General features: G+C 42.6%; 1 protein-coding gene across 7 annotated transcripts in view; it reads right to left on the bottom strand.

Moving 5' to 3' along the window:
- Positions 1–25466, bottom strand: part of RAI14 (retinoic acid induced 14) — a 141161-nt gene that overhangs the window by 5093 nt on the left and 110602 nt on the right. For 4 of the 7 annotated variants that reach the window (XM_032337642.1, XM_032337641.1, XM_032337640.1 and 1 more), the window contains 12 exons: positions 18931–18995; positions 15391–15448; positions 14591–14661; positions 12881–12987; positions 11953–12131; positions 11668–11696; positions 10501–10587; positions 9507–9593; positions 7024–7081; positions 3989–4107; positions 1785–3320; positions 521–670 (listed from right to left, as the gene is read on the bottom strand). In XM_032337642.1, the coding sequence (XP_032193533.1) occupies positions 521–670; positions 1785–3320; positions 3989–4107; positions 7024–7081; positions 9507–9593; positions 10501–10587; positions 11668–11696; positions 11953–12131; positions 12881–12987; positions 14591–14661; positions 15391–15448; positions 18931–18995 (2546 nt within the window). The remainder of the gene's footprint in view (positions 1–520; positions 671–1784; positions 3321–3988; positions 4108–7023; positions 7082–9506; positions 9594–10500; positions 10588–11667; positions 11697–11952; positions 12132–12880; positions 12988–14590; positions 14662–15390; positions 15449–18930; positions 18996–25466) is intronic. The other 3 variants (XM_032337639.1, XM_032337643.1, XM_032337644.1) reach the window with 3 other exon arrangements.

Here is a 25466-nt window from a genome sequence, read left to right on the forward strand (position 1 = left end):
GCTCCAGCCCAGGCTCCTGCGATCACCCCCTGAACCGGAAACCAAAAGTGACGCTTAACTGACTGAACCACTCAGGCACCCCGGGTCTCCAGAATCTTAAGAGCACAGATTCTTGTTTTAAACCAAGTTTGCGCTGGTCTGTTCCAATAGCCATGGGAAATAAATACAGATATGAGAGGACTTTCCCAGGTCAAACAAGGAGAGGGGCCAAGCAGCAGCTTCAGGTGCACAGACACACACCCATCAGAGGTCCCGTCCCCTGGTAAGTTCTTGCCGCTGCCGGACACTATGGTAGAAAGCCGGAGTGGGGGGCACAATCCGTGGATGTGTAACCATGAGGCCTGCGCCATGGTCCTGCCGATTCCTCTCTTAGAGATACAGGTGACTCACCTTGTTGCAGGTGATGCCTGGGACTCTTGTCCCCCAGCCCAGATGAGCAGGTGACATAATCTGCCTGGCCTGGCCAGCCATCCCCTGCCCTCCCACCCCCACCGCAGGCAGCGGAGAGAAGCCCACTCACAGCCAGCTGGTTCTGGAGCTGTTTGACCTGCTGCTGCAGCGCCTCGAGCTGCTGACTCTGCCTCTTGGACGAGCTCGCGGAATAGGAGAGCTGCGAGAGGCTGTTCAGGGCTTCCTTCAACTTGGTGACTTCCTTCGACATCTCACTGATCTGGCGAGAAAGGAAAACTATCAATAGGCAAGAAAGGGCCTGCCGAAGCAAAATTCCAGAGAGTTCTAAGCCTTCAACAATGGCCTCTTGTTGGCCTCTGGGCCAACAAGACTTTGGAAGAGTTTCTTTTTTATTTTTTAAGGAAAGTCCATAAAGTGAAATCGGTAACAAAATCAGCAACCCCACATGGCCCTCTAAGGCCGTTCTATTCAAATAAGGGCCCAGATTAAATGTGTGCTTTGAGGCATGAGGGTAACAAACACTAAGGCACTCATTTCCTTTTTTATTCTGAAAGGGGGTATTGTTGAAAAAAGAAATCAGAACCAGGAATGTTGGGCATTCTTTATTTGGAGACAGCTATGTCTTGCTCAGTAGCACTGACACAGGCAGTCAGGAAGCAGTTCCGGGAACCCTGATTTCTCTGGGCATCTTACTTCAAAGTAGTCACAAGTCCTTCCTGCAACCCGGCCTCTGCCTTCTGACTCCCTGACCCCTTGGCCTTGGAAGCTCTTTTTGAAATCTTCATTATATTAAAGGAATAAATGACCCCCAGTGCTCTGACCAGTGCCCCCCAGAACACCTGACCCAGGGATGCAGAGGGCATTCAGGCTCCGCCCTCTTTTCCGAGTCCCCCTTTGTTTTCCTCCTTCCTCCAAGCCACACCCAGCCGGTGTCTAATCACCTGCTCCCCACACACCCCGTCCTGTCCACCTTTGCCAGGGAGAGCCAAGGAGGACAGCTCTTCCACTGACTCAGGAAAGCTCCCGGGGCTTAGGGAGGCAGGATGAAGTCTGGGAGTATGTGGGTTTCCTTATGATGGAAGAATCTGTCTGGATTCCATGAGCCCTGCCACTAGGCAAAGTTTCTGTAAAATCATTTTAAAAGGGAAAACAGGTGCCACATAGGTGAAATGCTTTAAGGAGACTGACAGACGACTCACTTTTTTAAATAGAAATGTCCAACCTACTACTCTTAATGTGGTCATGGGGACAGATGGAGTCACGTGGAGAGCTTTTGTGCCTTCACAACAGGTCTGTGCTAACCAACGCTAAAAACATTAACCACAGTAAAGGCCTGCTAACTAGAAACGCAACAGCAATGGAATCCCACCAACCTTCTTGTCTTTATCCTCCTCCAGTCTGGAAGAGCTCTCCGACTGTCTCTTCCTTTCTGCCAGCTCTTCCTGAGCGTCCTGGAGCTGTTGCCGGAGTTCATCTGCTTCCTGCTGTTTGGCCTTTAAGAGCGCCTGAATATTCTCCTTTTCCCTTTTTGTTTGTGACACCTCGCTTCTCGTCTGGGTGAGCTCCAAATGGGCCTTCTCTTTCTCTTTTACCGAATCCTTCAATTTTGAGGCCAACACACTCACCTCGCCTTCTAACGACGACTGCAGCTTTGCATAGGCGGACCTGGGCACCATGGCGTCGGTCATGGCGGCCTTCTCTTCCAGGAGCTGCTTCTCCAGCCTTGCCACCTCTCCTTCCTTGCTGGCAAGGTGCTCTTTAAGACTGCTGATTTTTTCCTCCATCTCTTTGGCCGTTGCCCGCAGTGTGGTTATCACTTGCAAATGTTCCGTGATGGACACAGAGTTCTCTTTCTGGGCGTCCACGAGCTGTTTGAGCTGGGTCAACTCATGCAACACCTTTGAGTACTGAGACTTCATTTCGGACAGCGCCTCTTCCGCCTTAGCTCTGGATACGTTCGTCACGTGCAGCAGTTTCTCATGCTCCGCTTTATGGATATAGTCGGCCGTCACGTCTTCTAGAGACTTCCTCTTCCTGTAATCCTCCAGCTCGGCCTGGGCTTCTTTGTACAGCTGGGACAGCTCGCTCACCTGTTTGTTGAGTTCATCTATCATCCTGTTCATGGCCTCTTTCATGTCCCCGGCTTCGTCGCCAGCGTCTTGGGTGACCTGACTCTTCAGGGCATCTTTTAATTTCATGATTTCTTCTTGGGCCTCTTGGTACTTCTCAAACAAAAATGCTTTCTCCTTATTCATGTTCTCAATAACAGAGCAGTATGAGCTTTTCATTTCCTCGTACTCTTCTATAGGAGGCTTAATAACCATATCTTTCTCCCTCTCTACAAGTTTTTCTTCCAACTCTCTCACCTTCTCTTTATTTCTTTCACTTTCTTCCACCGCATTCTGGAGGTCCTGCTTTAGCACGTCTACTTCCTCCTCGGTGATCCTCAGTTCCCGGAGACGTGAGTAACTGTCCACGCTTTCGGGCGAGACGAGGCCCAGTTTCATCTGCTTCTGCACGTTGAGGACTTCCTTCATGGCCTCCTCGTACTTGCTCTGGGTTTCTTTCAGTTTCTGGCTGAGGTCAGAGCCGTTCTCGGAAATCTCCGCACTGTTGACGCACACCGATTCGGCCCTTCTGGACCGGAGCTCGGCCTGGAGCTGCTGCTTCTCTGCTTCAGAGCTCTCCAGCCTCTTCTGCAGGTCCTGCAGGATCTCTTGTAGTTGCTGAATTCGGCCATCGCCGTCGAGAGTGGATCTACTCGCAGACTGTGGTAAGACAGGGGGAGATGATTTGGAGTCTGAGAGAGAGGTGTCACTGGGTTTGCCCAGGGGTGGGGCCAGGTCCGTCTGAGTGGAATGGTAGGAGTCAAAGCTCACGTCTGCTTCTGCCTCCTTGGGTGATTTGGCCTGGGAAAAAAGGCAAGAAGGGAATGGCACCAAAGATGAAGTCAGGTGAGCAAGCAATGGGAAGGAGAGAACAAATCCAGAGCTTCCGTATGGGAGAATCGCAGGGTCCCTTTTGTACTTGTGCCCCGTGACAAAATACAGTCCAGGACATGAGAGGCAGATTAATGACACGAAGCTTATTCTGTCCTCTAATTAGGACCGCTGATGTGTGCCACTTTCGAAACACAAGATTTGTGTTGGTTCTAAAGCCTCTGACTCATAATTTTTCCTTTGCTTCTCATATTATTGCAGTTACCAAAAGGGGAGATGGGCACAAGTACAGCTTGTTCTTACTGAAGATCTTAAATCTGCTAAATGATCAGCTCTACTACATGAATGGGTAATTACACGTGCACTAGCACACATATACATGTATGTCATCTATAAAACAGACTAAGTATATAATCATATGTAATTGACCAATTTAGCAATTTACAGAAAGGGAGTTAATGAATACCTCTTCTTTCAACAAAGACATAATTTGAAACTATAAAATACTTGAGGCTAACTATATTTAAAAAAAGAAGAAACTTTTGGAGATGTTTAAAACAAAGTATCATCTGACTAACCTGAAAAAAACCCATAGTCTGACCCTACAAAGAGTCCATGGTAGCAATCTCTGTACCCACCTGTAATTTATCCTGTAATTCCTTATTGTGCAAGGTAAGAGAAGCGACTTTTGCTTGCAACAGGGCAAGAAGATCTTGTTGGTCAGCTTCAGAACTTACATCCAATAAGCTATCAGCACCTTGGAAAAGTGAAAGCAATTTACAATAATATTTTAAAAAATCAAACCAGTCTTTCTCTGACCTTTAACCAAGTGGCTTTCTACCTAATCCAGGGCTTCTTCCTGGTCCTAACGATGAATGAAAGCCCCTAGCTTGCAGGTAAATGAACAGCAATTCTCAGGTCCTGGGCTTTCCTTCCTGGGGTCTTCCCAGCACAGGATGATGCCTGGAGACATCATAAGCTCATCTGAAAACTGATGGGATTTGCTCACACATTTTCCATTCACCTGATTAAGTGTCATATCTGGGTTGTTTTTTGTTCCTCCCATGCCTAGTAAGTCCCATTTCTGTGAATCCTTTCAGAAATGTCCTGGTTCACTTTTTATCCCTACCACTGTTCCTCTAGTTCAAACTTTATCACTGGCTCAAAAACCCTGCAAACAGCCCAGAAACAAAGCACGCACATGCTCTCGTGTGTCCCCCCCACCCGATAGTAAAAATAGAGCCTTGCCCAGGCTAATCTTCCTGAAACATGCTTTGATAGGGTTAGTCCTGTGGTTCAAGTGCTTTAATCACTCTCTCTCCCCAGAATTGATCTCCAGACTCCTTCCTCTGGGTTAATGTCTCCATCATCTGGTACCAGCGTACTTTTTCAGGCGTATGGCCCATGATCTCTAAAAACACATCTTCCTCAGATTCAAGCTTCCCATCATCCCCCTCTAGAGTCTCAACACAAGGCTGCTGGGTAATTCTTCCTGCAGATGACTGCCCCTGCAGCATCTCTTGTTGGCAAGGTCACTTGTAGGCATCTTTCAGGACCCACGTCAAACTTTGCCTCTTCCTCACGGCATTGGATGACCCGATGACTGGGGGCCCCACCATGAAATGGTCTGCTCTGAATCCCACAATCCTACTCTTGGTAGGAATTTTTTTTTACATCCTCGTGATTATCATGCTGAAATGGCATCCAAAGCTATGCTACTCAACGTGGCTCACTGAGACAAAAACCTTGTTCCAGAATGTCATTCAGCACACCGCCTCCTTCATGCAGTGTTCCTATGGGGGAGAAGAAAAGACTACTGGACAAAACAGTGTGCTTAGCAGTATCGCTGGATGGCTTTCTGGTGCAAACTCCTTACTTCCTGTAGACTGGCAACAGTTAACAGACCACCATCTGAACGGCGCTGACCTCCATTCTTCACTGTTATTTTATTATTTTCTCACAGCCATTTAATCCAAAGATGAAAAATTTAATCTTAATTTGGAAGGACGCAAAAAGACATTTCTTCCTAGAAATGCTTACTTCAATGTCTGGTGCCTAAACCACAGCTTTATTAAAGAGTCTCCTTGACATATGGTGAGTTTAGAATAAACCAGAGGACTGAGAACATGACAGTAATTCTAAGCTACAGAAAGTACTTCTCAAATACAAAGGAGGAGTGTGTGGGTGACTCGTTGGTTGAATGTCTAACTCTTGGTTTCAGCTCAGGTCGTGATCTCAGGGTCCTAAGATTGAGCCCTGCCATCGGGCTCCGGGCTCAACAGGAAGTCTCCTTGAGATTCTCTCTCCCCCTGTCCCTCCCCCTGCTTGCATACACATACTCTCTAAAATAATATTTTTAAGATTTTATTTATTTGAGAGAGAGAGAGGTGAGAGACAGCATGAGAGGGGAGAAGGTCAGATGGAGCAGATTCCCCATGGAGCTGGGAGCCTAATGCAGGACTCGATCCCAGGACTCCAGGACTACAACCTGAGCCAAAGACAGTTGCCCAACCAACTGAGCCACCCAGGTGCCCTAAAATAAATTAAAATAAATAAATAAAATAAAATAAAATAAAATAAAATGGATGGTTTTTAAAGAATAGAATGTAACAAGTATTCAGTTAACATGGATCAGTGCCAGGATGGGTATTTCTAAATTCTGTAAGCTAAAAGTGCCAAACACATGAAATGCATGATAGGGTTAAGAAAGTGAATGCTGCAGCCAAAGGAGATTTTGAAATCCTTTACATGACATTTTAAATGGTCTCTGGGGATACTGCACTATATTCTTGGAGAGTAAACCCCTGGGATGGACTCTTAAGGCAATGAATTAAACCCTGTCTTGGTGACAAAAGTATGACTGTGTGTGAATTCATTAACACTGTGTCTTTGCATATATCTATTTAAAAACTAAAGTAGGAAAGTTAGACGGTGCAGCCATGGAGGGGCTCAGCTGGCTCTCCCTTCAGTAGATAACCTACTGCCTAGTGGCAAGGAGTGCTGCAAAACAGTGTTTTATTTAAAATGTGGGGGGGTGCCTGGGTGACTCAGTCTGATAAGCGAGGGACTCTTGGTTTGCACATATAGGTCATGATCTCAGGATCATGGGACTGAGCCCCAGGTTGGGTTCTGCATTCAGGGGGAAGTCTGCTTGAATATTCTCTCCCTCTGAAGCCCCACTTGCGTATGCACATACTCTCTCTCTAAAATAAACACACAAATCTTTAAAATAAAATAAAACGTATAAAAGAGAATACCCAGGCTATTGTAATTTCAGAGCTGATTTTGTAATACACAAATAACCGTATCTGGCAGCAGGTCTAATAACTGCCATAGTTCTAGTAAAGAGACAGTAAATGATATTTCCAGATACCCACAGTCACTGTAAGGTAACATGACATTATCTGTGAATTCTCTTGTTGGAGAGATGGACAAATGAAAACGGATATATATTTTTTCACATCCACGCTTAGAGACTCCTTAAAATCCAGGTGAAAGCCTCCAGAAGTAGATAAAGTGTCAGTCTGTGTAGTACTGGCAGCTGTGGGCTGGGAGGCCCCCCAGGGTTCTCCGACCTTCCTGCACTCCCTCCCGGCTTGCCCTTTGCTCTCTTTAAACAGCCATGGACTACGGACCTGTCAAAGGAACAGAAACAGCTGCCCCTTCATCTTACCTGTAGTGCTGTCACTTAGTCTGTCTTTGTTCCCCCGTATAGAACTGATCTCAGCCTGCTGGAACGCAAAAATAACTTAAAAGAATATTCCTGACTGCAGTATTCCACAAGAGAAGCAAGCAAATACTCCTCCCTGAGTTGACACAGAACAGTTACCCTTCTAGAAAAAGTGAGAAAATCCCCAGGAAAGAAAATATTTTAAAATATAAGTGAATAAAAGTGACAATTATCTACTGAGATATGATTTCTAAAATGTTAGGTTCCAGAGCATATACTCTCAAAATATTTTTCGGAAATTTCACTTAATAAGTATAATACAAATATCTTTTAATAATATTATAATAACTTTATATCTGTGTCCTAAAACTTGAGATGGCAAATATTACTTTCATAATAAAGTCAAATACAAGTTTTACCTGTCTGGGTAATACATTGAATAAAATACATTACAAGTATTTTTTTAGCTTTACTTTTTTAATAAATTAACTGCTTTTAGTGTATGATTATTAATATTTCTAAGAGAAATTGGAGTAAGTAAGACCTGCTGGGGAAGATATACGTAATTTTATAAGGGAATAAAAAGTTTTACAGTCATGGATTGGCAATCCCCTGAAGATTTCCTCTAAACTTTAATCCCTGAATATCTGTTCTGGTAAATACAGTGCAAAAATTCTTGCAACTTCAAAGCCAGGCTTTCATTTCAAAACAAAATACAAGGAGTTGCCAGAAATTACTATGTTTCATTCCGATGAGCCATAGACCTGATAAGAGAGATAAGTTTTCAGCAAAGGAACTTCTGTGAAAGCCGAAATGCTAAAAATAAAGCGGCTCATTTTTGGCAAGCACTTATCTTTGCAAAAAGCTGTCTTTTCACCTTATAAAAATAGATGTTTAATTTTTAACCACCTTAAGGTACAATAAACGGCATCCACTTAAAGTTTACGGTGTGAGGAGTTCTGGTAGATACACACCCATGGAGCCAGCACTGTAATCGAGACACAGAATGTTTCCATCAACTCTACAAGTTTTCTCCTGCTCCAACACAGCCAGTCCCTGCCCACCTATCCCCAGGCAACCGCCGCTCGCCTTTTAGCATGATCGAGAATTCCTGTAAACGCAATGTCATGGGTATGAATTTGTGTCAGGCTTCTTTCAATCAGCACGATGACTTTCAGATTCACCTACATTGCTGCAGGGACAGCTCTGCATTTTTTTATGGTTAGGCAATAATTAATCGTATGGACGTATCTCATTATCCTCAACCTCTCGCTTGCTAACAGATATCTGGATTGTTTCTAGTTTTGGGATATGCGAATAAAGCTAATACAAACATTTTGTATGTAATTTTTTGAGACACACATTTTAATTTCTCTTGGCTAAACATCGATGAGTGGACGGTTAGATCATATGTTAGGTGTGTGATCAACTTTTAAACTGTCAGTTTCCCGATTTTGCCACTTTACATTCCTACCAACAGCGTAGGACAATTCTAGGTTCTTCCACATCATCACCAACATCTGTTATTTTTAAACTTTAGCCATTCTAAATGGTGTCGCTTTTTATCTTTTGTGTGTGTGCGGGGGGGTGGGGAGGCGGCAGCTAAAGAAATGAGTCTTTTTACACTCTACTTCTGAAAATTGTAATTTGTGATACTGTTCTTTGGAATGCGTTGCATCCTTTGAGCCATAATTATATGAGAAGATAGCAGGGTACTAATTGTAAGAACATAACTCTCTTTCCTTTCCTTGCATAGATATTCATCTTAAGAATTTATTTCTTATAGAAATAAGAGTTTATAAACTCTAAAAAAGAATTTATAAACTCTAAAGTGGGGGAAATGTCAGATTGACAGAATCTTTTTCAAATTGTTGTGCATCCAAGTTCAAAGAAAATTCATCTTTAGTGATTCTTAGATGGGGGAAAGCAATATACAATGATACCACTGCAATTTCATTTTAACAATTACAAATTTTATTTTCTTTCCAAGCGTAATTTCCTAGTGACGGTTAGGTAAACGGATAGTAAATTGAAATATCCTCCCACTTCTAAAAATACTTTCCAACAGCAAATGTGGAGAATCAGGTAGAATGGATTTTCTAAAATTAATGCACACTAATTAAAAAAACAATTAAAAATATACGATTACTTGTCAGTAAGACATCAGAGAATAATCAACAGGTCTTTCTTTTTTGATTGGCATTATATCAACTAGATTTAGTAAGAAGACGGGCTATCAGTTTTTATCTTTGTCCCTTTTTTTAAAAGGAAGAAAATTAGTTATTACTTAATTAATGTAATTTATTCATTCTTCTCTTTCTGTGGAGCCCAGACCAGGAGAAACAATTGAGTGTGGTGCTTTATGATGAAAAGGTGGTGAACCAATCACTGGGAAGTCTATTCTGTTTTGCCCAATGCTGTACCACTTAAATCTATCTATTCTGTATCTTAAGATTCAAAATTAATTGGACACAGAAGGGAATTACCTTGAAGGGTGGTTCGGCAAAAAACACGGCTTCCTTTCCCGAAAGTGGTGTTGAAGTTATTGATCTTGGGGAAGACACATCACTCAACTTAAAAAACAAAATGAAAATCACAGATAAAGAATGCTTCTTCAAGGTCTTTTCTTCTCCAGGGCCACGGAATTCACCTACTTAACCAATGCAAACAAATCTAACAGTAACTGTCCTTAGTCTCAATGAATTCAAGGGTATTTTCAACGTAATGCAGCCCCTCAAAAGACTTTCTGAAAGTTTGCAGAGTATAACTAAGTAACTCTGTTCCTTTAGACACAAGAAGCAATTTTCAAAAACTATCAAACCTCTGTGGCATGTTGAAAATATTATCAGAGACTATGCTCACATAATTACTATAACTTATCAGAGGAGATATTCCTCTCAACTACTTGAGAGATTTCACAGACATTTGAGCTTCCTCCTCTAGGCAACAGTCACTATAAGCTCAGAAATGAGAGCCACTTTTAATATTAGCCAACTTTGCATGTAATTAGAAAGGCAAATATATTTTAGCAGTGTTTTAAGAAACCAACTAAAATTCATCTTTAGTTAACTGCCTCACCAGCCACCCACTCTCCCTGCCGTTATTTGAGCTATTAATGTGAGGTCCTAAAAGTAGACTGAGCTTCACCTAAGGAAGCAGTGTCTGTCATAAGATTTTGAGAAACTTCCCTGAGGCTTTTATTGATTTTTATTTTTTCTTTCCTTGAGGCTTTTAAAAAAAGACACTGTTCAATTCCTCAGCCTTGCAATAAATAAGAATCAACATTATTTCCCTACTAATAGTCAAAATCCTTTATACCGCTATCTGTGATTTAAAACCAATATCGAAAACTTCAAGTGTGCATTTAAGAGTCAATTCTAAAACATTTCTTTTGGGCCTAAACACAAAATGACAAAAATCACAGCTTTTGGTTGTTGTTGGCTTAAGGTTTGTTCACTGTTGGTTTGCTTTTGTCTTTACCTGGGTAGGACTGATAGGAGGTGGTGGAGCTTTGCGTTTTTTTGGAGTTCCACTTCTTTCTGAGCTTATTTTAGAGACTTGATCATGCTGGAAGTTATCACAGTCCAAAGAACGGAGGTGGGTTAGTTCGGTTAGTAAAGTCTGAACAAACAGCTTCATCAAACAAATGAGAAAAACCTGAACAGTTCATGCATTTCTTACTTTATCAAGATCTGACACCTGCTACCAACATAAAAATAAGTAATATGCATGCTCCAAGTGTTCTTCCAGCAGCCCATGCTTTAATAGCCAGAAAATATAAAACGCAAGACAAAACCAGATTAAGTTGGTATAGAGAACTGGGAAAGTGGAAGATGGGCAGCTGTCTGCCGTAGTTTAGAACCCAGGACACATTCCTCATCTAGCTTCCATCTTGATGCAAAGTGGTGGTATTTCTACCACTTTGCATTATTTCCACTCCTTTTCTTAAAGAATGTTGATATGGGAGCAAGGGGAAATGTCATCTCTGAATCTCTGAAGGTTATAAATAAGTAACCCAGTTAGTACCTAATAAATTCAGTATCGACTATTTCCTGTTGATGATAATTTCTGAAGAATTTTCACATATAAGTAAATAAATATAATAGCCAACTATACAATTCATCAAAAAAGGAAACAACATTAATGATGTTTTTAGGAGAAAACTCCAAAATCACAGGGCAATCTTCTCAATTTCTGTCTGTAACTCTAATGGCATTTTAGAAGAGTTCCAATTAAAATGCAAGGACAAGCTAAACCTCTTATGTTCATTAAATATCTAACACTGCCATGGACAGAGGTCTAAAATCCATGGGCTACACAAATATTTAAAATATCATCATTTGTTCACAGAGTTAACCGAACATTTTTACACTGACAGAAAATATTAGTACATTTCAGGAAAAGATGAATATATAAGTAGCAAGTTTTAAAGTCACATGCTTTGGCAACAGGGTAAACCATTAAGGAAACCTTTACCATCTTCTAATGACGAATCATTTATTCTAAAGATTTTTTTTTTTTACTCCTTAAGTATTTTCAACATAGTTTTTGTCACTTTTCTAGTGGACTACAGAGTGGTTTAATCAGGACATTTTCAGAGTCCCACAAGCTATGATGACAAAAAAATACTCTCCCAAAGATAAATACCTGCTTTGGTTTTGTTGGTGTCTTTGAATCTGTAGAGGAAAAAGTGAGAAAAAAACAAAACAAAACTGTAAGAACCATAACTCACATCCACTTTCAGTGGGAGATACTCACATACACACACTCAACACCCATAACACAACAAACACAATATTTAACATTTCATTTTTCTTCAAGAATATGTTTAAAAGAATAATAGAATAGATCATATTGCACACATTCCTTTACCCTTTGGGGAAAATGGAGTGGATAAATTTAAAACAACACTGGCTATTTTCTTTCACATACCAGAATCCTGAGAGATTTTTGATAATAGAAGGCTTTGAATTCCTGCATTTTCTGAGAGTTTGGAATAATGTAAGGCATTGTGTCCAAGAGAATCTACAAGGTTTAGGTCTGCACCCTTTTTAATTAAGGCTTCCACGATATTAGAGCTGCTGATCTCACAGGCCAGCATGAGAGCAGTTCTAAAGAGAAAAGGAGACACCAAATTAGTACTAACACAATGGGAAAACACTTTCTTGGGAAGTCATCTATCTTAAAAACAAGGGAAAGAGATTAAGTGCAGTTAAACACATATACACTTAATCTTCTAGGGAATTTGAAATGTAGTGCTAGCGAGATGAAATCAGGTATTTTTTTTTTAAAACTTCAGATTAAATCAAAACATTAAACCATATTAGGTCAAATAACATAGATGTAATCTTCTAAACATAATCTAAATATGACGGAATTTAATATGACTGGCACAAATCATGTTCTCCTCTCACATCAGGCATTTTTAAAGTACCTATAAGTCATTATGACTATTTTTAAAAGCAGCCGATATGTTTACTCTTATTTAATTTTGCACGAAAAGCCATTGGAAATGGCCTAGTCACTTTAGTATTCAATAATCTCATTATAGACTCAATGATGTTCCTAGTGGAAACAACATATTAAAATTTTTTTTAAGTCCAAACAGATTCCAGATAATCAAAAGAGGCAGGAGGGGTGCCTGGCTGGCTCAGTCAGTAGGGCACGTGGCTTTCGATCTCAGGATCATGAGTTTAAGCCCCATAATGGGTACAGAGTTTACTTTAAAAAAAAAAAAGAGGCAAAAAATGAAAAAATTAAAACCACTTTCTAACAAATGATCCAAAAGAAAGCTATGTTATTTTGAGACTCCCAGAATGTGGATATCGCCGAAATCCCATGATTTCTATTTCTGTGGTACCTTCCATTTTTGTCCCTGGAATTTATATCTGCTCCATGGTCCAGGAGAAAGCGACAGACCTCACTGTGGCCATTTTGTACTGCAAGCAGCAGTGGTATATTCCCGTCCTAGGAGACAAACGGAGACGTTTTGTAGCTCAGACACCAAAGGCCAGAAGGCAAAGGCCCTTGTTCTTTGTACATTTATTCCTGAGCCATCCTGCCACTGTGACAGTTTGTGTCCCCACTGTGTGCCATTACATCTCTGCACAGCTCTTCTTAGGGAGCGGCACCAACTGTCAGCTTTTCCTCAGGAACCTCAGCCTCTTGGGTGGCTTGTTGCCTCGGTGACCATCACTCAGTCTGGCGATGATGTAAGAGAGGGAACACCGAGTATGTAAAGGCTCAAGGCAAGTATATCGTGTTTACTGAGGGATGACTCTGTTTCCACAGGGCACTGGCAGCTCCTTCTGAGCCAACTACACGCTTCCTACCATTCCTCCGACTACTTGTCAGAGGTACATGCTTTCATGACCTTACAGGTAACAAACAGAACATAAATTAAGAGCCTGTCTATTCCTGACACCTGACTAGATAAAAGATCAATGGAAAGAGTGATTAAAGATGACAACTGGCATTCCTTTAAAACAAGAAAATGATGTTGAATCACTATATTACACACTTGGAACTAACGTAACACTGAATGTTAACTACCCTGGAATTAAAATTTTTAAAAAATTAAAAAATAAAAAAGGCAAAAATAAAAAAGAAACAAATAAAATATAGCCAGTGGTTTTAACAGGAGGATTTTTAAAAATATAATTGCTGCTTAAAGATTGAGTCTCTATTTAAAATTGAATTTCAGGGACGCCTGGGTGGCTCAGTTGGTTAAGCGGCTGCCTTTGGCTCAGGTCATGATCCCAGCGTCCTGGGATCAAGTCCCACATCGGGCTCCTTGCTCAGCGGGGAGCCTGCTTCTCCCTCTGCCTCTAGCCTGCCACTCTGTCTGCCTGTGCTTGCGCTCTGTATCTCTCTCTCTCTCTCTAGCAAATAAATAAAAATCTTTTAAAAAAATAAATAAATAAATAAAAATAAAATTGAATTTCAGATACATTTCTAAAAAGTTATCTTTGTGAACTTAAAATACTTTCTGGTTATGAAGTACTGAGATTCAGGGAGTGGGAATTTACCTACAGATTTTATATACTCCCCTAGCAATATTCCCACTAGGTATAATGCATGCATGTCAATTCCCATTCTATGGCAGGAAATTGAACTTTCTAACCAGGAGTGACTTGTAAACTTATTCTCAAAATAGCCCAACAGGGTTAAAATAGGCTAGAAGCAATCTTTGAAGTTGGGAAACCCTAACCAAGAGAGTACCGAAGATGATCCATGGGAAAGAACACAACTAACAGAACTTCTGTTTAGACTTACTTCTTATTTCTACAAACCAAGAAATTAAGCCTTATTACTATTTAGGTTGATGGCAGACAAGCTCAGAAATAAATATATACATCTGGAAATGCATGTTGCAAAAATGTCTTACTAATGATTTAGAGACCAATGGGGAAAATAATCGAATCCATTTGGCAGAAGAGAACCCAGGTTGGAAAGTACTAGCCTTGCCAAACAATTAGGTCTCTAAACATCCTCGTGACTTTCAGGAGTAGCCCAGAGCACTCTAGAAACCCATGTCCATCTCCACCTCCAGAAGCCGCCCAATACTCACCAAATCCTTGAGGTTTATGGGGCTTTTGTGCTCACAAAGAGCCTGCACGGCTTGAAGGCAGCCTTGTGCCGCTGGGGAAAGAAGCAAACAACCACAGCCCATCACAACGCCGCCGGCACAAGGAGAAGCATCAGACACTTTCAGGATGGAACATTCGTGTCCCACCCAGCTTGCCTATGTTACCCTAGTTGCGCTGAAGAGAAATGGCATCAGGAAGGTTAAGTAAGGTGTTCTCAGTTATTGTTAAATTTCCATATTTCCAGTTGCCCTCGTGCAAATATTCAGTTTAGCGTTTTGTAGGACTTAGCTTGTCCATCACTAGCACTGATGGAAATTTGTAAATGTCATCATTCCTGAGCTCTGTGTCAGCGTTTTAGTACTCGGTGGTGTGCTGACAGATAATGACAGACAGTAAGACAGAACACTGATAAATAAAAGTGGGGTTTCTTTTGTGCCCCAAATCAAAAAAATCTGTATCACACATTACATGAAATCTGCAAATGCTTAAGAACACCTCTTAGTTTAAATAAGAAGCTTGCGTTAATTAAAATGTAATAACCATGACAATTTTTACTGACAGTTTGGCAGGCAACTGGTGAATTCTAGATGTGTTCCTTGATAAAACGCTACACGTTCTGCAAATTGAGGGTAATGGAAATTCTAGGAATGCAGACAGACAACAGCATCAGAAATAAAATGGTAAAAGACCACGGGTTGAATGAGGAAAAGGAAAATTTAGTTTGTTTGTTTGTTTGTTTGTTTGTTTTTGGTGGCAGAAGATAAATGAGACTGAAAGTCACCTGCATAATGTAAAGCTGTTTTCCCAGAACTGTCAACGCTCTCGGCTGGGCATTTAGACTAGAAGACAAAAATAAATAAATACACATAATAAAATTCAGTTCTGTTTAGTTTATCCTTTTCCAGCAAGGTTATGATATGTCTTATTAGGGAAAGTACAAATAGGAGTAAGCCCCGATTGCTGTGCTCTAGCCTACAGTCTCCTACTGGGGCGGTGGGGACGGGACTCATTTCCACATAATGGTGACCCAGGCAAAAGGTCACCCCTTTGTTGCTCTGGCCGGCCTGTCCTCTCTCTCACACTGGCACCCCATGACCAGCAGACCATCCCCACCAGCTAACACATATGCTCTAGGAGTTCTCATCTTTCCCCCCATTTCCTGCCCTAATTCTCTAACCCCCTTCACAAAACCAACTTTCTGTCAAGAACGGCCCATGTGCAACCCATGCTCTCTCACTTCCCATTCACCTCCAAACCCAGGACAGCTGCGTGCTCTTCTCCAGACTCCACAGAGATGGCCCTAGTTGGTCACCACCAACCTTCATGTTTCCCATGACAACAGACATGTGTGTCTTCCTCTTACTGCGATCCATGCCCTTCTCCAAGGGTTCCTAACTCTCAGCTCCTGGAGCCCACACTAGCCTGACCCCCAACCCCTAGCCCCCCGTTCTGGCCACTCCCCCTCTGTTAGCCAAACAGAACCTTAGGGTTCCTCGCTGCTCTCCTCCTTCATGATCTCCTCCACATCCATCTAGAGGCTGATGACTCTCAAATGAAAATTGTAACAATAACCACCACAACAGCATGTATTAGCTATCGCGGGCTGGGCACTCTTCATCGAACCGTCTTTGGGCTCCTCACCACCCTAGGTAGATACTATTAACACTCGCATCTTCACCTGAGGAAACGGAGATACAAAGTAGTTGATAATTTGCTCAAGTCACAGGAAGTGGCAGAGCCAGGACTCAAACCCCTTTCCCAAATGGCACTGGACTAGAGCCTGTGATCTTATCCGCACACAACAGACATCAGCTCCCAGCACCCGGCTGGACGTCCCACTGGCTACTTCACATTCCTGCTCGTGTAGGCACCTCAAACTAAACTTCCTAAGCCCAACCTAAACTTCAGTTTCCTCTCCCTGACACTTCCCTTTGTCAACAACACCGTCACGGAACCAGTCAACGGGCCAGAGACCACGGGATCGTCTCCCTCCCCTCCACCGCCATGTCTTGTCAATGCTGTTCCCCCTCCCCGCCCACCACAGACAAGCCAGCACCCTCTCATCCAGACAAGCGGTGGCGGCCTCCCAGTGCTCTCCGCAGCTCTGCCTTTGGCCCTATTCTCTGTAGGACTAGAGTGATCCTTTAAAACTGTGAGTATCATCAGGCCTTCCTTAAAAGCCACAGTTCCACGCCGCGCTCAGATGAGTTACCGTCTATCAAGCCACACAGCCCGCTCCCTGTCCTGCTTTCTCCTCACGTGTTTTGCCCCAGGCTTTCTTTGCTTCCTGACTAGAGCCCCTCCTACCAGAGGCCTCTGTACTTGCTCTTTTGTCTGCCTGAGATGCTTTGCCCTTGACTCTTTCCATCATTTTCAGCTTAAATATCACCTCCTCCAGGAGGCCTTCCCTGAATATCCACCCAACATTCCCCTCCCTCAGTTCTCTGTTAGTTTTCTTCAAGATGTGCAATTTGTGGGATGTGCCCTGGGGATTTGTTTACAAGATGGCCAGTTCCACCGGGAGAGGGGTTGCACTGTTCTCTGTTCATGAGCATATACTCGATACTAGACACAGTGCATCGTGCCTGTGGGGGCACTTGTAAAAGGGGGGGCACTAGGGAGCTCTTGGGGGAGGGAGAGAGTTCATTTGAATTTGAAGAATCTCACAAGAATCTCTGTGCTCAGAACTTTAAAATGGCAGCCACTGGAGAAGAGACGCCTAGAAAGCCTAGAGGGGATTAAGTGCAGAGGGTAAGGCAGGGCAGGAGGTAGCAAGAGTCCCCTCACAGATGGCAGGGGATGCCAGGGTACATGTGAAGAATTGGCTAGAGAGGTCCAGGATGCAAGGAAAGCAGCCCATTAGTAGGACATCAAAGCCTCAGGTTTTAGCAACTATTCAGAAAGAAGACCAGCTAGTCTGCAAGTTAGGGGCAAGAACAGGCAATGTCAGAGTGAAATGTCTGTCTGCCCTTCAGTGGTAAGAAGAATGGAGATCAAGTTACGACTTACCATGCCTTGGCCTAATTTTAGACTAGCACAAGGAAGTGTTTAAAGGCTTCAAAGATTCCAGAGAAAAACCAATCCATTTGCATAACCAGATATAAAATTACATTAGAGGCTAGAATATCTGTTCCCTGCCAATGAGGACTTCCAGCTTGTCAAGTTCATTCTTCCTGAAAATCAGAGCCAGATGCGAAGTCTGGATAGCCAAGCCAGACTGGGAATGTAGATTTAAAATACAAATAAGTTAAAGAAGAAATTAAGGGAAGGCCAAGGGTATGGAGGCAGGATGCTGGGACAAGTCAGTGATCTGTCATTTATCCAGAGTGCCGGGTCTCAGAGAAGTCCTATGTTAACCGTTTCCAGAGAGATGCCTCATAATAAAAACAAAAATAATAATCACAATCCCAGATGTTGATCTATTTTTTGAATTTCACTTCAAAGACCTGTTAAGGTGATGCACGGCATTGGTGGTAGCTTGCATCATGATTAATGCAAGACAAGAAGCTGTGTGATCAACAGAGCGCAACAAGTTGAAGAATGTGACCACATTTCGGCATTAGAATTGCAAAGCCAAATTAAAGCAAGATGCCAGGTCCCACACGGCGCCCACGAAAGCTGAGATAACAGTGCAGCAGAACAGTCCTCAAACGCAGATTTTATTGCTCTGTGCCTTTCCTGAAAACCACCAGCCTGCATTCTGACTGGCAACCACTGGATGTTATGGTATGGACCGAGATCGGGAGTTCATTAAATATTCATCTTTAAAGATTTACAGACATCGTCCCCCTCCACGATCATCATAAATGGGCAAGCTTGGCAAACCAGGGAGTTGGCTTCAAATCATAAGGAAGAGTAAAACCAAGAACTTAAACAAAAACTAAGAGCCGAAAGCTCATTAAGAGATACGCAGAAGGAAATAATGGTTCTATTTCTCAAGGAGAGTTGTGTTCTACCAATGACAGAAGGAGAGGCTACCAGGAGACTGGAAATCCCGTACTGCAAGGATCTCCAAGAGCAAGGAAGAAGTTTTTAAAAATGGACTGTGTGAAGGATACAAGGCTTTCAGAAAAGAAAATGGGGAGCTGAATAAAGGAGAGAAAAAGGCTGGATCCCCAGAAGACACTCCAACTTCTTCCCAGTGCAAGTGCTATGGGAATAACGCACTCCTTGGTTAGAATGAGGCCTGCTACACACGCAGATTCTGGGATGGTATTTAAAGGAGCGTGCATGCATTTGTTCTTTCACAGATGAGGGTACTCGTAAATTTAAAAACTGGCATCATTTTAAACATTTATCCTATGAGGGTATTCCCTGTTACCTGAAGGAGCTTCCGGATGCATTCATGGTGGCTGTTCTTGGCTGCAAGGTGCAAAGCACTGTGTCCTAAATGGAGGATAAAAAGAAAATTTTTTTTGGAAAAAAAGGTCACACATTTTAAATCCCTTTCTAATCTCTGTAAGGAAGACAACTATGAGGAAATAAACTGGTCTCCAACAAAGACGGGATTGTTACTCTCGAGGGGAAGGCCTCAGCTTCTTATCTGTAAAGTTCAGTGACAAAAGAGCGGAGAACACAGAGCATCCCACCCACTGGCTAACATTCAGGGTCTACTCCAAAGCTGTTCTCTCGGGGTGCCATTACATCTGGGCTAGAAGCTTGCAAGAGACTCATGATACGGAGCTCAGCTCTGCTTCCGGCTGTCAGTATGGACGCCAAATGTCCTGCGTCTACACCGGGTTACGACCACCACAGGCCCAGGTGCCCAAGCGAAGCCGCTTGTACCTCAGTGAGAACGTTCGAAACGCCCACACACTTAAATCCCAATTTTGGATCTTTCATATTTCCCTCTCCTCCAAATGTGCTCCAGCCCCTGCATGGAAATTACCTGGAGTTTTCAGACACTCAAAATCCTTCTGTGGAAGAAGGGAGAGAGCTGTAAAACCAAGTAATACTCCATGGAAGTGGTATTTCTTTACGTTCCCTTCACAGAACGGGAGCCCGACATGAGGCCCTCTGATGCCTCGGGGTCAGCTTCGGGAAATCCTCATGCGGGACCCAACTCTCAGCCGCTGTCTAATGAGCCACAGAATTTCTGTGGAAGAGGGCCTGAGGGGCGGCCTCCGGGCAGAAGGTATGGCTCCCAGCCCAGCAGGCTCCCACCCGAGGCCCTGCCCCGCTGCTCTGTGCTGAGCCGGGAATGGCTTCCTGCAGATCACCACAGGCTTACTCTCTCACCTCAGACGCCCCTGAAAGGGTGCTTTTGAATGAGGTCTTCCCTGGCCTCCGCTTTCAAAATTCCCATTCCTCCGCCCTTTTAATCCTTACTCCCTGCTTCATTCCTGTTCTTTAGGGCACTGAGCACCGGCCCACACTCCCTTGCCACCCCATCCCCTCCACACACACGTACTATACAACACACATATACCACACAATGCACATACCACACAGCACACACATACCACGCAGCACACACATACCACACAACACACACATCACACAACACATGCATACCCCCCCCCACACACACACACTGATGGAGATGCCTGTGTTTCTTTCCCCACTAGAATATGAACTCACTGAGGACAGGAAGTTCTATCTCATTCCCGGTGTTGTCTCTAGTCCAGCACCGACAGTGCTTAGCAGGTTCTTAATACACACTTGTTAATTTGAATTAGAGGGTATACTCCTTCCAAATGTCTGAGGAGGTGGTTTGAGGGGAGGGAACCAAAATTACCACTGCTAGCCAACCCAGCACACATAGTTAACTCTTAAATCCTTCATTTCCCAAACTTTTTGGCCAAGATATGCCCAATGTAACACCTGTAAACAACGCATACTTTGGGATGTGCTTCCAACATGGTTCCTTAGCCTCGGCGCTATTGATATTTCAAGCTGTGTGTGTTGAGGGGAGGGAGGCTGTCCTATACATTTTAGGGTAATAAGCAGTACCTCTGGTCTCTAACCATTATATGTCCATTTCTAACGATCAGAAATGTTTCTAGACATTGCCAGATACCCCTTGGGGGCAAAAATCACCCCAGGTAAAAACCACTGGCTTAGAGAAAACAATTTCTTTTACAGGGTGGTCCAGGCTCCAAATATCGTTTCTGCTTTTTTTTTTTTTTTTTAATTTTATTTATTTCACAGAGATCACAAATAGGCAGAGAGGCAGGTAGAGAGAGAGAGGAAGGGAAGCAGGCTCCCCGCTGAGCGGAGAGCCCGATGTGGGGCTCGATCCCAGGACCCTAAGATCATGAGCCGAGCCGAAGGCAGAGGCCTTAATCAACTGAGCCACAGGCGTCCCTCGTTTCTGCTTTTTAAAACAGTCTTAACTCTGTAACTCTAACTAAAAAAAAAATTATTATTATTATTTTTTTTAAGATTCTATTTATTTCAGGGGCGCCTGGGTGGCTCAGTGGATTAAGGCCTCTGCCTTCGGCTCAGGTCATGATCCCAGAGTCCTGGGATCGAGCCCCGCTTCCTCCTCTCTCTCTGCCTGCCTCTTTGCCTACTTGGAATCTGTGTCTGTCAAATAAACAAATGAAATCTTAAGAAAAAAAAAAAAAGATTCTGTTTATTTCAGAGAGAACGAGAACGCACACGTGCACAAGTGGGAAGGGAAGGGAAGGGGCAGAAGAAGCAGCAGGCTCCGTGCTAAGCAGGGAGTCTGATGCGGGGTTCGATCCACGTATGTGGAGATCATGACCTGAGCCGAAGGCAGACTCAACTGACTGAGCCACCGAGTCTCCCCCTGACTGTAAATCTTTAATTATTAGAGAATCAAACTGCTAGGAAATACATACTTAAAAATTAAAGGGTTTTAGGACCCCAGTGAGCTGCACAAAAGCACATGTAAGGTCAGAAAATCAGATTCCTTCTTTTCTGAGACCAGCTGAACTAAAGGATTCTAAGGGTATCGTGAGGGGGAGCTGTTTAGATGGTAAAGAACACAGAGAGGCAGGAAACCCTCTAACCCCGCCCAAACGGGTGAGGATGAGGAAGGTCAGGAATGGAGACCCTTGGAAGTAGGAAGACCAACCTCTTCTCTTCCTCTGCCTCCTTTTACTGCATGAGACCCCTCCTTCCAGGATATACACTGCATCATAGAGTTCGGTAACAATATGCATTAAATAGGCTTTGGTGGGCTAGCCGGGCCCCCAACTGTCATCTGTAGTGTTTCTAAGGACAAACACATCCTGAGTTTTAAACACATGCCTTGCAGACGAACTTCTGGAAGCCCTCCTGACCGTAAGTAGAAGGTTGATTATGTCACGTGTGAAGTGCGTGAGCTTTCGTCTGTGCGGTGAACAGAAGCTATTCTACATAAGGAGCACCCACTGGAAAAAGACACAATTCTCCAGAGACAAGAGGTAGGGAGATTTAAACAACTCAGCGATAAAATACACCACAGGGCTTCACTGCACTCCAAGTGTTCTAGTCATACCTGGAAGTAAGTGCTGTGTTTCTAAAGAAACACAATTCTTTTATTCCCTGGCCCCGTGTGATGTTTTCCTAAACCAGGAGTACAGCAGTCTTTTCAATTCAAATAGTCTCAAAATCCAAATAATACATCATTCTCTGGACGTTACACTGAAGTGAGAGGTCCCTCACTGCTATGGTTAAAACAAAATCCTCTTTCCAAATGCAAATTTTTCTGGAGAGAATACATTGTGTTAGCTACAGAATCTCAGTGCAATGAGACAGTGTCTAAGTCTGACCCCCATTCAGCTGTGGATCTGTCTGGAATATCAGGAAACAAATTCCCAAAAATAAATAATATGTCAACCCTAATCCAGGACATTCTGGCAGAACTCTGCCTGTAAGTAGAAAGACGAGTGTTATTTGTAAGTCAAGAGTTGCAGACTATTACAAGTAGTATAAAAATCCTATTAATGAAAGGAAGTCTAAAAACGATGGCCCAGGAGCACCTGGCCAGATCCATCAGTAGAACGGGTGACTCCTGAACTTGGGGTCATGAGTGTTGAGTCCCACACTGGGTGGAGAGATGACGTTAAAAAATAAAAGTAAAAGTAAAACGGATGGCACAGCCATTCTCGCCATGGAACGCCTTCCCCCCAGTGACCTCAGACAATAACCATTTACTCAATTCTTTAAGATCACTGGAGAAAACAGAAAAGAATTAACGAACAGAGGACTTATTAATGTACTCTTCAAGTATATGTGAAAAATTTTGAGACTAATGAAGTCAGAAGATACAGATAAGCTAACAAGAGCAAAGTCTGAAAAATCATAGTTTTAGATAATATAAAAAGCTTTAGAAAAAGAGAATAATAATCAACTAGATAAGATTTAAAATATTTTCTTAGAAATCAGAGTTTCAGAATGCTGACTATACTTAAACAACAAAAGTATAAATCTGGTTCTTATTTATAATTTTAAATATATTTAAACATCATTAGTCTTAGTAATCCTCATCTTTTCACCAAATTGCCATCACTGAGGTGCAGGTCCATTTACCTTGTTATATCCCCAGGAGAGGATCCAAATATGAAAGATGTATTTATAACCACTATTTTTACTATTAGTTAATGGGATTATCCTTTAGTCCCCCTAGTATAGATCTGTATAGCATTCCATATAGAATTAAAAGACTTCCTTGCATGGGTATATACCATCTGAAATACTTTCATAGTGAGGTTAGGTTGATGGTTGTATATGGCTGACCTTTCTTACTGCCCATACACAGGTCCATAGCAAGTAAAGTACTACAGATCATATAATCCTATTTTGTTTGTTTGTTTTTCCTTATTCCAAATGAAAATACGAAATACACTTCCTTGGCTATAATTTGCACTTACAGTTTAAACAACCCATTCTCTTAAATGCCTAAATTCTAAGATGGATAGATACTACCTTGTGTCTTTACATGGTATCAAATTTGAGTGGGATTGGGGGGCACCAAGAAAGTCTACCTGGACTTTCTTCAAAACAAAACCTCAATAAGCCCTTGGAAACCCCAGAAAGAAGTCAGGGTTTTCAAGCATTCCATCTTCTCAAGACTATGCATTCTGAGGTTTGCATACCTCAGTTCTTACTCTCCTAAGTTGCTCTTCTTCTGTGAGAAAGGACATTTTATTTTGAAGGTTAAGTGTGCAAAGGGATCAGAGATAATTTCAGCTATGGGTATGAGATACAAAATGAACATTATCCTCTAACCCCTGCCTCTACCCCCTTGTGTGACAAAACCTTTGGTATTTTTAACTGGGCACAGTGCTGCCCAGATTCCCCGGCTTCCCAGAAAGCCAAGTGTGGCCACAGATCACACTGTCCAATGAGATCTAAGTGTGTGTCATTCATGGGCTGTGCTTGTCCTTACCCTTGTGGCTACTGGGACACAGACTCGGGGGAAGCCATCCTGGGCCACAAGGACCAGAGCCACACCCTGGATGGTGGAGCAACCACATCTGAATCCTTCACAGGGCAGAGCTGACTTTGTGACTTTCAACTGAGAGAGAGAAAATTCTATGTGTTTAAACCACTCTTACTTCGGTATCCTCTCCCATTGCGCCAAATGTATGCACTCACTAATACAGGCGGTCTGAAAGCTTATGCTTCAGGGAAGCACTGATAACAAACAGAAGAATCTTTGGTCTTCTTCAATCTCCTGTTCATGCTTCTGTTCAATCCTGCCTCCTCCTCCAAGGTGCTAAATGCAGGTATCACCACTCCTGACCCTCAAAAAAATCCCAAGAGCCCATTTTACTATTTATCCGGAAGAAATGTTTTCTAAGGAAACAGACAGACATGCCAATCCTTACATCGGTGAAGAACCAGAGCAAACAAAATAAAAGATGCTAGACAAGTAACATAGATCCACTTCAAAGATGGCGCCGTGAGCTCGGGAGCCAGCTTTCCCCAGGTGATCAGGACACGCCCCTGTGGTGGTGTTGGCAAACAGGCAAGTAAGGAATGGGGGGAACCTCCAAAACCAAAAACGTACAGTCACGAGCTTCTACCAGTCTGGGTTTTCTTTTTCTGATTTGTACCATGAAAGCAGCTGGCTTGATGATTGTAAAAAACATAAATAAAGATGTGAAACCTTTTCAAAAGTCTCATGTGTAAAAGATAATAAAGGTGTTGTGGTGAAGTGGGAGTCATCACGATCATCTAGAAACCAAACGCTGGGAGCCCTAACGGTGTCCTGGGCACTGGGACGGCCACACTGACCATCTCACTGAAGCCTCAAAGGCCATTCATCTAAAATGATAGGATTGTTCCTGTATTGGAACCATACCCAAGGCCTTATCTTCTGACAGTGCTTTGCTTGTAAGATCACTTATAAAGCATCCATAAAAATTCTCTGGTCAGACTTCTAAAAGTTTCATGTGGAAAGATAGTTGTTTAAAAAAAAAAAAAGTAGTTAAAAACACTTTGCTTCTTAAAACCCCTTTTCAAATCTAGTCACGGGTTTTAAAAATAGGAAATTATACCAGTTCAGTCATCCTGTAGCCTTGGTAGATAACACTAATAAAAAGGGTCAGCATAGTATATTTTGAAAGGTTTTTTCCCCAAAATTGTTATAGGGCAGTGTGATGTACAGTTAGATTCCTGCACCAGTCCTCAGTGGGTGTTTGAATTGAAGTTGGCCATTTCTCATTAATAATGTGGCAGTGTTTAAGTAGGTTTACTAAAAGAAATAACATTTCTAAGAGCTGAGCCATTTAGTTCCTCCCTCAACCACCATAAAAGGTGTTTTGGATAAATGACGGTCAACTGAGGCACAGTGACTAATGAATTGTTCTGTTCTTCCTTCCTTTCCTTTTTCCTTTCCTTTTCTTTCTTTCTTTTGGGATTTTATTTATTTATTGGATAGAGAAGAGTGAGAGAGAAAGC

Source organism: Mustela erminea, chromosome 3 (assembly GCF_009829155.1).
Source record: "Mustela erminea isolate mMusErm1 chromosome 3, mMusErm1.Pri, whole genome shotgun sequence".
NCBI classification, from domain to species: domain Eukaryota; kingdom Metazoa; phylum Chordata; class Mammalia; order Carnivora; family Mustelidae; genus Mustela; species Mustela erminea.